Source organism: Nylanderia fulva, unplaced genomic scaffold (assembly GCF_048542155.1).
Source record: "Nylanderia fulva isolate GAGA-0341 unplaced genomic scaffold, ASM4854215v1 Scaffold50, whole genome shotgun sequence".
NCBI classification, from domain to species: Eukaryota; Metazoa; Arthropoda; class Insecta; order Hymenoptera; family Formicidae; genus Nylanderia; species Nylanderia fulva.
The window spans coordinates 1,156,085-1,173,917 of NW_028190588.1; the positions used below are offsets into that span (position 1 = coordinate 1,156,085).

The 17,833-nt window shown below is 30.2% G+C and overlaps 3 protein-coding genes across 3 annotated transcripts; all 3 read right to left on the reverse strand.

Moving 5' to 3' along the window:
• Positions 1–7,773: 7,773 nt before the first annotated feature.
• LOC146721321 (uncharacterized) lies at positions 7,774–8,916 on the reverse strand. Its single transcript, XM_085487156.1, has 3 exons — positions 8,495–8,916; positions 8,156–8,396; positions 7,774–8,049 (listed from the first exon to the last, which is right to left on the reverse strand). The coding sequence occupies exons 1-3, from the start codon at positions 8,726–8,728 to the stop codon at positions 7,913–7,915; spliced, it is 612 nt and encodes a 203-aa protein (XP_085343282.1). The 5' UTR covers positions 8,729–8,916; the 3' UTR covers positions 7,774–7,912.
• A 3,917-nt stretch (positions 8,917–12,833) lies between these two features.
• LOC146721322 (uncharacterized) lies at positions 12,834–14,970 on the reverse strand. Its single transcript, XM_085487144.1, has 2 exons — positions 13,267–14,970; positions 12,834–13,139 (listed from the first exon to the last, which is right to left on the reverse strand). The coding sequence occupies exons 1-2, from the start codon at positions 14,561–14,563 to the stop codon at positions 12,892–12,894; spliced, it is 1,545 nt and encodes a 514-aa protein (XP_085343270.1). The 5' UTR covers positions 14,564–14,970; the 3' UTR covers positions 12,834–12,891.
• On the reverse strand, positions 14,697–17,757 carry LOC146721323 (uncharacterized). The gene is made up of 4 exons (XM_085487150.1): positions 17,705–17,757; positions 16,084–16,223; positions 14,843–15,735; positions 14,697–14,732 (listed from the first exon to the last, which is right to left on the reverse strand). The coding sequence occupies exons 2-4, from the start codon at positions 16,220–16,222 to the stop codon at positions 14,697–14,699; spliced, it is 1,068 nt and encodes a 355-aa protein (XP_085343276.1). The 5' UTR covers position 16,223; positions 17,705–17,757.
• Between the last annotated feature and the right edge of the window lie 76 nt (positions 17,758–17,833).

Sequence of the window (17,833 nt, forward strand, 5' to 3'; positions counted from 1 at the left end):
CGCTAACACATTTTTTCCTTCACGCAAATACAAATTTGAAACATTAAAACAGATATTATCTTGCCGGAAATTTATACTGGTGTTTGTGTCCAATTTTTTGTAACAGCATCAAATAATGGAGTTTTAGATGATTGAAATTACTTTTTAAACGAGGAACATTGTTTCGCATGTGTATGTTGTTAACAATGAGAAATGTAAGAAAAATATCGTAAAATTTTATGTTCCTTTCGACGGGAGCTTATGTTTCGCCTCCGATAGCTGACGATCGTTAAAATCGCAAGCACCGTGAAAATTGTAATATATAAGTAGAAATCGATTGTACGTATGAATATTTGCGCACGTTGATACGTAAGCGAGAATAATACCATTGAAAGATTTATTGCATATTTCTATTTTATGCTATAATATATCAACAAAATGTAATGTCCGATTGACATGTTTCACAAAGGTTATCAATTCAGCGTTTTATATGTATATACATATATACAATGCATATTTCTCGACAAGTGCATTATTTTCTATTTTATATAATAACATATAGATGCAACCGGAATGCTTGTTTCATTGATAATATAATACTAGATAGATTCTATAAAATCGATAGAAGTCTGCTTGAGAAATATGCAAATTAAAAGTTTTCAATTTTAATATTCTATTTTCATTTTCCGTTTCATTTTTTTTCATTTCTCCGCGCATAATATCGAGAGACATTCTCATTCCGGCATTTATACGATTATGATGCAAAGAGACGTAATCAGAATGCGCGTTTCGCGCGTCGATAACCATCAGATATGCTTTATGGAAATTTTCCATCAATGCGATACTCGCCACGGTGGCACGCCATTTATTGACGCATTATGCACGCGCCTGCACTCATTCCGCACGTTGCGGAAACATTTTCCTCGTCGGAGTCGACGTTTGCAAAATAGTCGATTGTCGAACTCCGGAAACGAACAGATTGTTTCTTCGTTGATCGGATGTACGTTGATCAAATCGTCGATAGGTTGTCGCACGCAGGGAGAGGAGTCGAAGCTAAACTCTATATAAACATATATATGTACGTATATACTCTCGCGGGTGTCTTCGCGGTTGGAATGTGGTTGCGAGTGTGTGACACGATAGAGACAAGGAAGTAGACGGAAATGTCAATGTCAGCAGAATGTCTGGTAGATTCCGGAAGAGTTTACAGCTGCGGATGATCGTCTGTATCTCATGACCTAGATACGATTTCATAATAATTGACATAAGAGACACATTCGATAGTTTATTTTATTTCTGAACTTACATTTTTCTCATGTTAAAGTTATTTTCTGATTAACTTAATAACGATGTCAGATTTTTTGAATAATTATCTATATCTTTTTTATAAATGATTTTAAAGATATGTTAGATTTTTTAAATATCTATATCAAAATTAAAATCTATGCATAGGTTTTGACGTTGATTTTTGTCGGATATTTTAAGTCTTCTTTAATTCGTGATTCTTTGTAACAAGCTGTTATGGCAGACTAATTATAAGATATTCTTTATTTTTTGCTAACGGCAATTTGCACTTGACGTTACGCGCGTTCTCGCATATTTCCACTTGACTGTGTACCTTGTAACTTTTAATTAAAAGTTTGTTTTATTTACTGAAACAAAATAATCTGAATATGCATAATTGACCTCTAATATTAAAAATTAAAAATATATAATACTGTCATTTTTCTACATAGTGATAATTTATTTAGAAGCTTAAATTCTATTTAAATAATTTGAAATTAATTAAGAAATACTCTGTATTTTAGAAAAAAATGATTATTATTACAAGTTTTAATTTTGAAATTATATCGTTTTTCACTTTAATAATTAATACTAGGAAAGAATCGTCTCTTCGCGATTTAGTAAAAAATCTATAATTTAGAGATGCCTACATTTCTGGAACAATATGAGAGATATTACGTTCGGTAACGAGATGTTTGCATCCCTATCGTTGTACGCCTCGTCAGCATAATATTGCAAGATGTAAAAAATAGTAATTAACAACCCTCTGTTTGTATATGCTACGTTCTCGATTTACAGTTGCATAATTCTGCTCGTGTGTTTTCGCGTTCGAAGTTATGACGTGCGTTTTACCATAGACGGGAATCAGTTCTAATTATCTCGCATAAAAACGTACAGAAGAAAAGAGGGGGCGAGAGAGAGAGAGGAAAAGAGTCGATAAAGAGAGAGAGAGAGAGAGGTAAAGAAAACGGAAGTGGTCGGAAGTGGAACAGCAACAGGATTCGGGGAGATTTAATATTAGATAAGATTGAGATGAGCGGACAGGTCGGAAGGCGGTAAATAAAGGTCTTAAAGGGAGGCGGAATTTGTGTTTTGTCACCCCTGAGTGCGCGAATGCATATCTAAAAGCCTCGTGGTATGCAACAACCGTGCTCGAGAGGCGTGTAAATTTTAACGGCTCGTGTGCACGTCGACAAGAAATGGCCGCATTCTATCTGGTGCGTGTCCGTTGACCGCAGGTTTCCCGTATTTTCAAGGAAGCGGAGTCGATGTGCGTATATTTTATTTTCAATGTTTCCGTTCGTCTTGAAGTCGATTTCTTCATTTTAATAATCACGATTATTTACTTTATCGGCATTTTTATTGAAAATTCTTGATTTTATTTAAATAGCATTATAAGATATTTAAGATGACGTTTCGAAACTCTCTCGATAGTTTGAATTTCTTTCTTTGAAATAATACGTTGGCTTTATGCACTCGCGAAATTGCTCCTCCAAGTAATTGTGCCACGTTGAAATTATTTCTGCATGCAGACGCTTGTTTTTCGCCGCGACGCGAAATGAGGATCGCGCGAAAATGCATTTTGCGAAAATGTATGCGCGTTGCTTTCTTGTTTGACTTGGAGCACTTCGTATATGCACGGCAAACATATACTTTACATAAATAATATCCTCGGGACAATGAGAATATGGCATTGACCGCATTGCCTTATAATAAGATATGCATTATATATTCCGTAGCATTACGAATGCGCGATTTTGTAGTTTACATGCTATCGAAGTGACTTGCGAATAATTAATATATATAAAACATTTTTACAAAAAATATTTTATTATTTTATTCAAAGAGAGAAATATACTGAAATATATTATACCAGAAAAAAGAGAATAAATTTTTTAGTTGCTCTTAAATTTCATAAGAAATAAAAATACACGTGTCTAGCTATATATTTATGTTACATCAATTTTAAAATGTAGAATCCAATGTAGAATAGATGAGAATGAGCAATAGTAGTAAAAAATATATGAAATACGATTATCGATTAATCCGGATTTCTTTTCGTATCTCTAAATTTTGTTAAAAACAAAGTCAGAGAGATCTCGCGAGAGAGATTGAAAACATTACATGCAGAACGTAAAAAAAAAAAAAATAAAATAAAATATACAAAGGATTGGCCGTGCAGCCATTCAAGCCAAAAATTGCGTTTACCCGCCTCTCTCACGATTTCATCTGACGGGCTCGGACGATGGGTAAAGCCTAAAATTGACTGAATGATTAAATGCGACAATGAAACGGGCGTTTGTCAAATATCGTTTAGTTGCGCGCACGCGATAGAGAGAAAGAAAGAGAGCACACGGATATTAAACTCGTTGTGCCCGCGAAAGAGGAAGGGTATTATTATTGTTGCTCGACGATTGCCATCTTTGCGTTTACGATTGAGGGGAAAAGACAAGAGAAGACCCGATTTCACCCCCGAGAGCTTTTCACGGAATTTCTCTCCCCCGCGATTCTCAGTCTGCTCTCTTCGGTGACACAATGAGCTTTTGTTTCCATTGAAAATGATGTTTCGCTCAAGATATTAATCGTGGCTGGCGAAACTCCGGCGCGGATCAAGCGGTATTATAACGGCCGTGTGTGCGTGAAAGACCGCGGTCTGATTGAATCGTAAATTATCCCGTGGGGAATTATTCATGGCGCGCTTTCGCTCCGATGGGGTAAGCGTAATAATCCGGCCGTTGCGTTTTGTAACGTGTCAATTTTTAATGCTTCATCTCGCGCAAAGATTTGTCATCGCCGGCCTGCGCGCAAATATACCTGCGGTACGATCATTAATCACACGAACGCCTCTCGGTAGAATTATTTACTAGTATATTTTCTATGTACGCAGTTGGGAAAACCGATCGGCAAAGCCACGGGGCAAAATGGATTGGTTTTCAACGAATAGCGCGACTTATCTTCTTTCCCTCGACAGTATCTCGACTGTATTTGAGAGCAAAATGTATGATGCGATTTGCTCATAGGTCTATTGATTTTTATAGGGGTTTTTTTTTACCTTTATAATTTATCCTGTCGTTTTATTTTTGCAGGAGGGATCTCGCGGTGATCGGAAAGAGGGGGGCAAGAGGGGACGCAAGCCTGGAAGAAAGGCGGCGGACAGGGCGGACATGAAGGCTAAGCTCGGTAAGTAGTTCTATGAAGTATACCTGTTGACATTCCAGACGCTTGGTTGAAACAGTTTGTTCCGTCTCTGTTTTATTAACGATACGAGATTTTCTCGATAATAGATTGCTCATCCCACCACGATTAAAATTCTAACGTAATTGTTTCGTATACGAGTTTCGCAAAATAATTGCGCTGTTATACAACGATTAACCGTTTTGATTTTAATGAGGAAATGTTGAATCATTAATTAAATAATCGTCATTAAGATTCATTAATTATAAATTGCATCCGCGGTTTGTCATCGTTAATCATTGATCAACATCGTCGTTAATAAACATCTGCTAATCACAAAATGATAGATTATTGCTTTTATTAGAACTGCTCCAATAATGTAATCCACGTCAATTTAGATTGAATTAAAATCGTAACATTGATTATGATTGATTATTTTTATTACTTATTAATCGATGTATAAATATATTAATCAGTATTTTATTCTACATTAGAGATTACTAATTACTTAATCACTGCAATTATTACTAAATTATTGAATTACATTTTGATTATCTCTGTAGCTCCGATATGTTCTATCGATTACTATAATGTCATAAATTATACATGACAATGATATTCTGATATTAATTTTGTTGATTGATTGCAATTCAAAAATTCCTAATACAACATATAAGATAAGAATATCTCGTTAGACTTTTCACGCAGAATTGAATTTATTTGCATAATTCCGAATCACAAAAATTCGCGCGAAAAACAGATCTCAAATGAATGACAAGCAGATATCAGCCGTTTATCTATCCAACGTCTCCCGTTTCACTAATCCAAGGTGCAAAAACTCGCGCAAAACAGAAAGACGGCATCCTCCACGGGACAATGAAAACGGACAGTTTGAGAGCAGATATCGGTCGTTCGCGCCGGCTTATACTCGCGGCACATGCTCACTGGCATCTCGATGCCACCATACCGTCTCTTGATTAAAGCATTTGATAGCGACATTCTCCCGAGAACCGCGTATCCGCTGATTGCGCGAGTTGCCGTAGTAACGTTTATCTCGTTCGCGAATGAATATTTATGCCATCGTCGTTCCCGCGGCGGCTCTCTCGACTGCCAACGAACGCCGAGGATTACGGGCGTTGTTCGGCTATTTTGCAATTCTGTCGTTTTGCGGAAAACCGAAGCTCGACACAACAAAAGGGGGAAGAAAAGATGAGATGGAGAGAGCGCGTGGCGGATGAAACCTGCGTTGTTGCGCACCGGCAGTTGCCACGGATCACAACGATGAGAATAATTTCGCGAGATTATTTCTGGAACGCGCGCGCGCGCGGTCGTCGTCCGGAAAACGCGAAACTTTATAATCGTCCCGCGTGCTATTTTGCGGTCTCTTTCTTCCGTCTTCGTTCCCCGGTCCTTTGCCGACCGCGATGTGGCCTCCTTTCTATGGGAAACGACCCGCGCGATGTTCGATCTATACACATGGTCCCGGATGATCACCCGATGTTCTCCCAGAATTATAATTTCATACTTCGCAGCAGCAGATGCTGTGGGCGCAAAACTTTGCAGCAAATTTATTATTAGTAATAAGTTTTTAATATGCAAACAATTAATTTCTATCAAAAAAACCTGAAGAGAATTAATTGGATAATATATATAGATCCCAGACTTTTTGATTACAAGTTATTTTTCCGCTAAAGTCATTTATTTGTTTATAAGATATACTTTTCATTTGATTTTTAGCTCCAAATAATTCTGTCGAATTTACAATTGTTCTTCATTTAGACAATAACGCCTATTTTCCTTCAATCTCGTTTACGTGCGGTATAGTGTATTATCGACACACTTACAGTCAGTCAGTTAAAGGATTAGAACAAATGTATTTTCTTTACTTTCTATCCACCGTTAAACAGGCGTCCAGTGGATACTTGCCTACGGACGGAAATTGCGCGTCTGTTCCGGCGTTCTTGGCCGCGCGAATGAACTCGAGAGCTCCATTTTATCCAGGGTTCGCGCGGCTGACGGAACCGGCTTTATTTAAACCCGCTTGGGGGTTCGCCTCGATTCGGTCCAGATGTCGGTCGTCGCAACGAGATCTCGAATGGAGCCACAAATTGACTGTGAGAGAACGCTTAATTTCCGCGGCGCGCTGGTAAATCGATTTTCTCAGGCGTGACGTCGATCGCGCGTGTCAGCTTCAATCGACGTCGACGTGAATCTCTTTCCGATAAAATTCGCGGGTCGATCGAATCGCGAAAAATCGGCCTCATCATAGGTGGCTGGCAGGGGTTGCCTCTTAAAAGTTCGCAATGAGACGGCGGGGAGACGTTTATTGCCGCTGTAAAAAGCGACCCTCGATGAGCCGTGAAACGATAACGTACGATCTAAAAAGATCGTAAAAGATGGTTTATTCTACACCTGTCGCGCAGTGATTTTTTTTGACAAAAAATTTCTGTGTTTTTATATTTTTAACAATATCTTGATATTTTTCGATACTTTGCCATACAACCCGTCGCGAAAAAATAGATGATTTTATCATTAAAAATACTATTGAAAAAACCACTGGAAATCAATGATATTTTCAATGGCAAACTGAATGAGTTTTTGCCAATAGTAATATTTTACCACTGGACAGTGATAAAATCTCCAGTGGTAAAATATTACCATTGACAAAACACCATTGAAAGTACCACTAGAATATAAATGAGTGGCATTTTCAATGGCACTTGTAATGATGAAATCAGAATTATATTGTTTTCATATAAATACACCCTGAAATATAAATATAATAATTTAATATATATTTATTAATATGTTATATTAATATATTTTTTCAGAAATATTGTTACATATACATATATTGTTTATAAGTACATGTATAAATAATAGCAAATATCACAGAAGGTATCGCTATATTATATATATCTCTCTCGCCCGCCTCGCATTATTGCTCTTATATCTAATATATTAATCTCAAAAAATAAAAAGCTCTCTCATTTAATCTCAAAAAATAAAATTGATTTTAGATATCTTATATATTAATCTCAAAAAATAAAAAGAAAAAACTCTCTTTTCATAAGTTACTACTATATATATATAACAGAAATAAAAATTATTTTCGCTAGATATGCTATACAGTTCGTTGTTCGATCCATTTAATGTACATACATTTTTCTGTTGATTTAAAACATTTATTTAGTTGACACACAAGAAGTGTTAAGTTCGTGACAGCTAACACACCTTCTGCATCAAATCAACAGAAAATAAATGTGTATGGTTCAAATGGAGGAACCGAACAAAATTTTCATCTATCAATTTTTAATTTTTTTTTATATCTTGTTTACGTAAAAACAAAAAATAATTGCACAAAAAACAGAGTAAATTAAACGTGCGTGTTCATTTTGATTCATGAAATTAAAATAATAAAAACGATATAATCTATAAAAACTTAGCTATATATATTATATATCCATCTTTTATCTTATGTTGATGATAATTTGGCCTCCTTTTTAAACGCTACCCCGTGAACTCTTTTGCTAATATAATGCAGCTTTTGCTTTATAGCTTCCTGCACGAGTTTTTCATCGTATCTCGATGGCATTTCTTTTGCTACATACTCTAAAAAAAAGCTTTTTAAATATACAGCTACTATTATAAATTATTTTTAAAAAAAGTAGTAGTAAATAAGAAGTAGTAGATGAAAGTATAAGTAGCAAATATTTACCATGTAAAGCTTTGACTCGAATTGGATCCAACTTCTGTTTCTGAAGTACATCATCTTTATGATTTGCGTGTAGGTTCGGTGTAGTGCCAGTCAGCGAAGAATTAGCCATTTCTTGTTCAGTAAAAATAAGAAGCATCACATCCTTCACAAATTTGGTTAATGATGCTTTTCGTGAACATTGAGCTAATTTTTCTTGTGACACTTCAATGCCGCCGATAAGAACAATGGATTTATTTAGTTTCTGTGAAAAAAAATATATGTGTATTATATGAATATAATTATGTAAACAATGGTATTAAATATTACTTAAAATTAATAAACAAATTCTAAATATCGTACCGAATCACTCAATTGTGAAAATAATGATCTGGAAACGGTTTTGCATTTCACTTGAATATTTTCCTCTATTCCAGTTTTTATTGATGATACAGTAACATCATCTTGGACATTGATATTTGTTTCTTTTGAACTCAGCAATTGTTTAGAATGATTATTCTTCTCTTTTCTTTCATTTCTTTCTTTTGGCACATCTTTGATTTCTTTCTCTTGATCAATGACAATAGCCATTTCCATATTGAAGTCATTTAGATCAGATGGAACATTTATATTTGTAGGATTAAGATCTTCGTCCACAGGATACTGTAGGTAGTAATTATTTGTGTGCGGATCAAGGCTAAATGGTTTTTCATTGGAAACATTATTAACTGATTCGATCTTATTATTTCTATCCTTTAAAGTTTTATTTAATGTAGAAATTTCACTTGTGAGTTGCGTGATAGCAATTTGTAAACTATCCATTTTCTGACCAAGTGGGTTTTCTAATTGCTTTTTTGAACTTGATAACACTGCAATATGAATTTCTTTGATTAATAAATAAAATTCGATATAAGTATTATATACTTTTAAAAGTAAATAATATATTAGAACATTTTCAAGAATCAAAACTATCGCAATGGAGATAAAAATATTTCGTAGCGAGAGAAAATATAAAAATAAATAATGTATTAGAACATTTTCAAGAATCAAAACTATCAATGGAGAGAAAAATATTTCGCAGCGAAACAAAATATAAATATTTATTAAAGTAGGTATGATAGTTACATTTTTAAAAATTTTGTTTTCATTGCTGTTAAAAAAAAGTTTTATTTGTAAATAAATATTCTTTGAAATATTTTCTTTTTGTAAGTACAGGTGGACCGTATAGAGAGCATTTTACAAATAATAAAATATTTTACAAATAAGTGGACCGAGCTCTCATGCATTATAAAAACATTGATAAGTTAAAAATTTGTAATTCGTATGCACTTGGAGTAATATTTCAGTTTGTCACGATTGTTTTACTTAATAAATTAATCATTTTTAATTTTTTTGGTGTCGTTCTGTTCTTCTGATCTTCCTTTAAAGTAAAATACAACAAGAAATATTCATAAATATCACAAATGGCAAATTAAACAAATGATTAAACATCAATATTACTTTGACACTTTTGTATCAATTTTATTGAACATGAATATGTTTTCTTTTTATAGTTAATTTTGTAGAAAAAAATCAGGAAGGACAGCGAATCTACGCAAGAACAACTAGAAATTGATTAATTTATTAAGCCAAATAATAGTGATGAATCGAAATCGTTACTCCAATCGTTACTGCTTGCATAAGAATTGTTGTACATTTTTTAACTTTTTAATGTTTCCCCAATCTCAAATAAGCATGTCACACATATCGTGCAAAATTTTAACTTTGACTCTTTATTTATTGCCCGACAATCTAGGCTGAAAGATACTGATTTCTTTTTCAATACAGCAACATTTAAATTCTTGATATTAATATCACTTACGATCGAGCTTTTCTATAGAATTAGTCATTATTGATTCATCCGAAGTGAAGGTCAAGTTTGCTATTCCCTCTTTCTTTCGATTAGCGATGAGAGTCTGCTTTACAGAAGTCTGAAAATGTTTTTTTGACTTTAACTTTTTTTGTATATTTTCCTTCTGTAAAAACAAATATAAAAATATATTATATCCACTGAATAATGACAATACTTATAGATTTATCAATACATATAGGATATGTTAAACTAGACAACATTCGCCATCGATGTTTCTGATTTTTTTATATGTTAGGGCTTGAAAGCATATGATAAAAAATGATCCAAAAATTATTTTCAAATTTTTTAAATCAAAATCTCGAAATGTAATAAATCGAATCCTTTTTTAATTTTCACTATATTTGCCTATTTTTCTGCATGCGAACCCTAAAGTGAAAAAAAACTTTTTCGCTCATTTAATAAAGAAAAAAATGTTTCCTTCAAAAAAGTTTTGTTTAAAAAAATTGACGAAATTTCGTTTAAGTACTTTAGTCTAAAATAAATCTTATTGATTCTTTCTTTTTCAGATTTTTTTGAGAATTAGAATTCATATGTAGAAAATAAACAAATATAGAGAAAATTGAAAAAAATTTTATTTCTTCGTCAAGTTTGGCTCTATATATATTTACATATTTTTTATATTTATATTTTGATTTATGAGTGACGGCATCCATCAATATATATATATATATGTCCAGCGTATATTTTGGGACACCCTATTTTTTCAATTGCAAACCATATTAAATAAACTCCCAAACTCTGCATAATTGTCATTTTTGAAAATAAAACAATATTTTGGATATTAAAGCATTTTTTATACTTAACGTTTACTTTGAGGACTCATAAATGAAATGTATATTTCGAGGACATGCTCTCATATGTTCAGCGTATATTTCGAGGACATGTCCTCATATGTCCAGCGTATATTTTGGGACACCCTATTTTTTCAATTGCAAACCATATTAGATAAACTCCCAAAGTTTAGATAATTGTCATTTTTAAAAATAAAACAATATTTTGGGTGTTAAAGCATTTTTTATACTCAACGTTTACTTTGAGGGCTCATAAATGAAATGTATATTTCGAGGACATGTCCTCAAATTATACTTTAAATATATTATTCAGCGGTGTACCGAAATAATACAATCATTTATGTAGTTTATATATTGTGAGCTTACTTCGAGGTCATCTTTTATATAATTTATTTACTTTGAGGACTCAAATGAAATGTATATTTCGAGGACATGTCTTCGAATTATACTTTAAATATATTATTCAGCGGTGTCCCGAAATAATACATTCATTTATGTAGTTTATATATTATGAGCTTACTTCGAGGTCATCTTTTATATAATTTATGTATACTTTGAGGGCATGTAAAATATAATTAGAAAGTATACTTTAGAGTGATCAAATATGATGTAAATTTATAATTTGATGATATATACATAGTTTTTGAAAATTTTAAACCTTAATAAAATGTATTTTTTCCTAGGATATACTTTAAATATATTATTCGGCAATTAAAATAGGATGTCCCGAAATAATACATTTCAAATTTTATATAGTTTATATGTATATCGTGAGCTTACTTTGAGATTATTTTTATATAATTTATGTATACTTTGAGGACATATAAAATATAATTAAAAAATATTTTAGGGAGATTGAATGTATTATGAAAACATTTATAGTTTGAAGATTAATATGTAGTTCAAATATTATCTCTATTTTAAAGTTGATGTTTAAGTTTGAAGTAAAAAATTTATATACATATGTAATCTTGTAATCCTAAAGAGAGTAAAATCTGTCTGTTTATTAATCTATCTATAAATTCGAAAACAATTAGGAAATATATTTGGAAAATATAATTTAAAAAAATTTGTAAAAAATCTCTCTCTCTCTCTCTCTTTCTCTTTAAAAACAATTGCAATAAAGTTTATTAATATATATTTTAAGGATATACGAAATATTGATAAAGTATAATTTAAAGCAAAAGAATAATATGGCTAAAATATAATTCGGAAATTATTTATAACTAGATTAACATTTGTTTCTACATATATTTTAGGAATGGTGAGAATTTTCGGACATTTATAGAAAGATAATTCGATTTATATAATTTTAGAAGCAAGTTAGATATATAATATATTATTTATTTTATTTAGGAACATTTAAAATGTAACATGTTACATTACATGTAAAAGTATATCTTTCATAAATGAATATTTGTAGGAGAAAAAAAATTAAAACATTTATTTTATCGAGGTCGACATTTGAATCGTTTGAAATATAAATAAAGCATTTTAAATATGAAAGCATTTAAAATACAAATTTGGAAACTTATTTTTACTTTACTGTATACACATGGCTTTTTTTCTCAATAATATATTCTATTCAAATTAAAAAAAAAATTTTGAACATACCAAATCAATTTTTTGTAAACGAATAATATCACAATTATAACATTAATGCAAAAAAGTGATACATTGTAAAATAATCTGTATTTTGAAAATAACTTTAACGAAATTTTAAGTTATGAATTTTAGATGTAAATTTATGGATTTTATAAGATATCTAAAATTATATTCTAAATATTGGATTTTATCCGAGAAGTTCATGTGAGTTTCAATAAATTCTATGAACATGTGCAATGTTTTTTAAAATTTTATTCAATAAAGTATTCATCATTTTATTTTATTAATTTAAGATATTTTTATATGTTTTAAAACAATAGAACAAAACACAAAACCATGCTTACTATATTGAATAATGTTTTTATATAATATTCAGAAATTATTTTGTTGCATAATTCAAAAAATTCATATGAACTTCTCGCACAATAATAATAAATAGTATAAATAATAATTCAAAAAGACAAATTTTTTGAACATATATAGGACTGTTGACGATTTTTGACTCGTTTTTGATTATCTATCCACGTTTTGACTTGTTGAGGTGTTCTTTGATTCAATACTCTGTATTTAAGAATGACTTTTCTGCATTCTTGTAAAGATGGTAATTTTGATAAATTTTGTAAATTTCCAAAATGTTTAGTTATTGCCTCTTTCTCTCGATCAGTCCATTTAGTTCTTTTTGTTTTTCCAAAAGGTGAAGCTGAAATTTTAGATAGTACAATAACATTTATTATGTTTTTATAATAAAAATGATAAAGTAATACTTATAATAAAATACTTATAATAAAAATAAAATATTTATTTATAATAAAAATAATAGATCTTACTGTTGCGGCATTTAGAATTTGTGGAATTATTTGTTGACAGAGGAGAAAAAGTGTTTTCACTGTCAAATGTAGACGTATGATCAATATTATCCATATTAGCATTAGTACGTTCGATCATTGCTGGCATAACATGAGCATCTTCTTCATCGCTACTTTCATCGCTGTTTTCGTTATCATCGCTATTTTCTTCGCTATTTTCTTCGTCATCTTCTTTGTCATCATGACCAATAGTTGCCATCAACAATCGTGAAACATCGGTTATTTCAGCTACTGGCACAGGCATTCTATATATATTTTTATGAATGTCCTTGTGATGGCCCATAAAATTAGCGAGACGATCAATTTGACAATCTTCGATATTTAACATGGAAGTATACGTTGCAATGTGCTTTCTTAACATAGTACCACGTAAAGTACTTGGAATGAGTGCACCGCATTCATTGGCAAAACGACGCATCAAAGGACATGCTCTTAGATATTTTTTAGATAATCTATTAGTATGAGGTACACTAAATATATATTCATTATTAGAGCTTACTCCAGCGTATTTTCGAAATTTAAGAATAGTTTCAATACATTGGATTACAAATGGACTAAGTAATACTGAAACAGTTCTACCCAATTTTCCTCGAAGTGTTAAGCGAACAAATTGCTTAGCAAATTCTTTTGTAGAATTGGATAATTGTTTATAAAGTTCTTGATCGACATTTTCATCTAATGCTTCTTTATTCTGATAATTAATCAATGTCAATCGCTCAATTTCTCCAGCTCGGCGACGATTAAAGATTTGAATAAAAATGAGCGTACATTGAGTTAAAAGAATCCATGCATTTAAATTGAATTCATTATCTAAAATTTCAAGGCAAGTATTGCATTCTTTTTTTAAATAATCATACAATAATTTGATATCTTGCTTAGACGGGAGAACTATTTTTTTTCGGCGTTTCTGATTTATTTGATCCTCAAGAGCTTTTTTGTTGATAAGTGTGGGAACTTCTTCTTCCCATAATAATAAAAAATCTTCCACAGACTTTTTTCTCTCATGGTCTTGATTTTTTATGCATTCAGTTCTGAACTTATGTGCACATTTCTTTATCAGAGTCGTAAGATTTTGAGCGACAGCTGGTGTTCGAAACCACATAATATTTAAATCCCAGTGAGCTACTTTTCTTAAACTATCTATAGCTTTATCAAAATTTTGTGGTTTAAATATATCTTTAAATTCATGGATTTCATTGTCCAGTGCTATTATTTCTAGTTTAAAGCGTCCCAATAAGCGAAGTTGTGCTCTAATCATATCATGTTGATGAGTCAACGTATATTTATCACACAATTTATTGCCAAACTGTATGATGAGTTCGTCATATTTAATACATCTTGAGACTTCATCATTTCTTAGAATTGGAAAGACATGTCGACGCAATGTTTCATTAGCACAAGAATGAATGTATCCACATAGACGTCGACTGGAAGAAAAAATGTTACGATCTCCTTTTTTATGAAATTTATTACACTTCGAGTAATGAATACGAATTGTGTTTCGTGCAAAAAATCCTTGACATGTTTTGCAGCATACATAATCTTCTACAGAGTTTTTTGATTTTTTTTGACGCTGTCTTGATACTATTAAAATGCCAGAATTTAATTCAGGTTTTGTGTTATGAAGGAAATCTCCTTTTTTGCGTAAAGTATCGATAATTTTAATTCGTTTTTTATTTTTATTTGGTAAATAAATAAATTTTTTAACTTCTTCTTCATTCTTATGTTTTAGCTTGAGATGTCTTGCAAATTTTGTTTGCAAAGTATTACAAAATGGACAGAAATGTTTTTTTATCTTTCCTTTTTCAGAAGTAGTTACTGGAATTGACAATTTACGAATATCAAGTGGACAGCCATTATCTAATGAAGATGACTTTTCTTTTATTGAAGATTTTTCAATTGTAAAAGACATTTCAGATGTAGCACTGTGAGTACTCTGTTTAGGATCGTAACTTGGATCATTTTTATTATCATTATTATTACTTTGACTCATATCCTCTTCATTCATATTATCATTACTCGAATTGTCTTGTATAATTTTAGAATTACAACTTTCTTCGTTAGAATTGACTTCTCGAGATTTTTCATCAGTAGATATGTTGGGCCAATTCGGTCCGAGTGACTCCAATTTGTCTGTGAATCCACTTCGGGGAGAACTCCTTTCTAATTCCGTATTAGTATTACTCAAAACGGTGGGCAGATTATTTAAAGAAATATTTGATATTTCTAAATTCGGAACAGTTGGTGATTTATTATTTAATGGCGTAGAAAATCCCATTTCTTTTATTTGAAGAATTTGATTTGCCCTTTGCGAAGAATCAGATGAGTGATTACTCTTTCTATTTGATAAGTGAGAAGAATTTTCCTTATTAATCAAGTTTTCATTTTGTTCCAGTTTTGTTTTCAGATCAATTAAATTATCCTGAATATCTAAAATTTTTAAAAATTTTTAATAAATATTAAAATTATTATACTTATTATATATATTATAATACAAAAAAGTAAAACTCGAATAAATAAAAAAGGTATAATTTTATTATAGCTAACAAAAAAGAAATTTTTTAAATATTTAGAAACTTTTAATAATAAATAAATCAATTTATTGCATGTGTTATTATTTAATTAATCTGTCAATATATAATATTAAATTTTAAATAATAATATTAAGTTAATAATGAGTAAACAACTAGTTAAAAATTATTTCATTGCATTCAAAAATTTTTTAAATTATTGTTATAATTATTCAAAATCATATAAATTTATAATAACTTTTCATACCAGAAGAATCTATTAAATCAGCACTGTACTTCCCACCTCCAGTATATTTAATAATGCAATCTTTTCCTTGAACGATCTTTACTCGTTTGGATGGTAGAATGGAATATTCACCATTATCAAATTGTACAAGAGAAAACATCCTTAAAAAATTAATAAATTATACAAGTGAGGAAAATTAGAAACAATGATCTAAACAAATTAAGGCAAATTAAGACAAATTAGGTATATTTAATTAATGATTTTACAATGATGTTTGATCTCGAAAAATAATAATCTAAAATTAAAATAAAATCTATATTCTAAAATTCAAATTTAAATTTAAATTAGATTTATTAATTATTTGTGTTATTATTATTATAAAATTTTAATTATTATTAAAACAGCAAAAAATTAACTGATCTAAATATTCAAGCACACGAGAAAGATATATTGGAATTAAACAAAAAATATTCAAAAAAATATATTGTGTACCCTATATATATATATATATATTTTATAATTGCCTATCTCAAATATCTCGCAAATGACACATTTTCTTAGAAAATATTTTAGACAAAATTTGCTTGATTCTGAAGGAACTATAAAAACTGCTTGTTTGTTTAATCTTGAGTGAAGGCGTTAAGATCATTTAAATTTTTTTAAATAGGATCATAAATTTTTTATGGCGTATCCATATAGTTGACATCGAGATGATTTTGAAATATATTAATTACAAATCCTTGTTCGCCGAGAAATTCATGAATTAACCATAATAACTTTGACATAATCTTAATATCTTTATCTAACAAAGGACATGTCACAACTGTCAGAAATCGATTTGATTTTCCTTAAAATATGATAAAATAAATATAAAAGTTTAAAAGACACGTATTTCTATACGAACGGATTTTCATGTTTAAAAAATTAAACATTCCTTTGCTTACGCCGCAATGATACGATAGCCGCTCATCACACGCATAAAGAACAGTGTTCACGTGTCAACTGTTCACATGTCGAAAGTTAAAAAAAATCGATGTTTTCTTTTAGAATCGAATATAACTGAAACTATAAATAAAATGTTAAACAAAAATTTAACTATTTGCAGAATACTTTAAAGTTATAACACATAATTCTATCTATTTCTTTTTTTTTCAAAAAACCATCTATGATTTTTTCAAAATTTTATTTTATTTTATAGTTTAATTTAATTTAATTTATTTGTTCTATTTTTTTTCAAATTTAACTATGTATAAAAAAATACGTGTCTTTTAGATTTTAGTGTTTAACAATATATTTTAAGGAAAATCAAATCGGTTCCAGTGTAACATGTCTTTTGTTAAATAAAGTCAAACATAACAATATCAAACAAGCAATAGCTTTTTATGGCCTCAGAACTAAACAATATTACTTTGTCTGAAACATTTTTCACAAATATTAACAAAATATTTAAGATGGGTAATTAAAATGGACACCCTGTATATTATACATTAAATATAAATAATCAATTTAAAACATATAATGTTTGAGTAAAATATTCTGCTTCATCAAATCATTTAAATTTATTTTAAAAAATTCTCATCAAATAATTCGATAGCTTTAATTTAAAAGATTATTAAAAATAAAGTCCATCAATTTTACATACCTTGTGAAATATTGATGATAAACGTTATTACTCAACTAATAAACTTATTAAATGTCAATAACCTTATTAATCATCTGAAAAAGTCTCATTTTTATATTAACTTTTTAAAAATAAAAATAACACAATAAG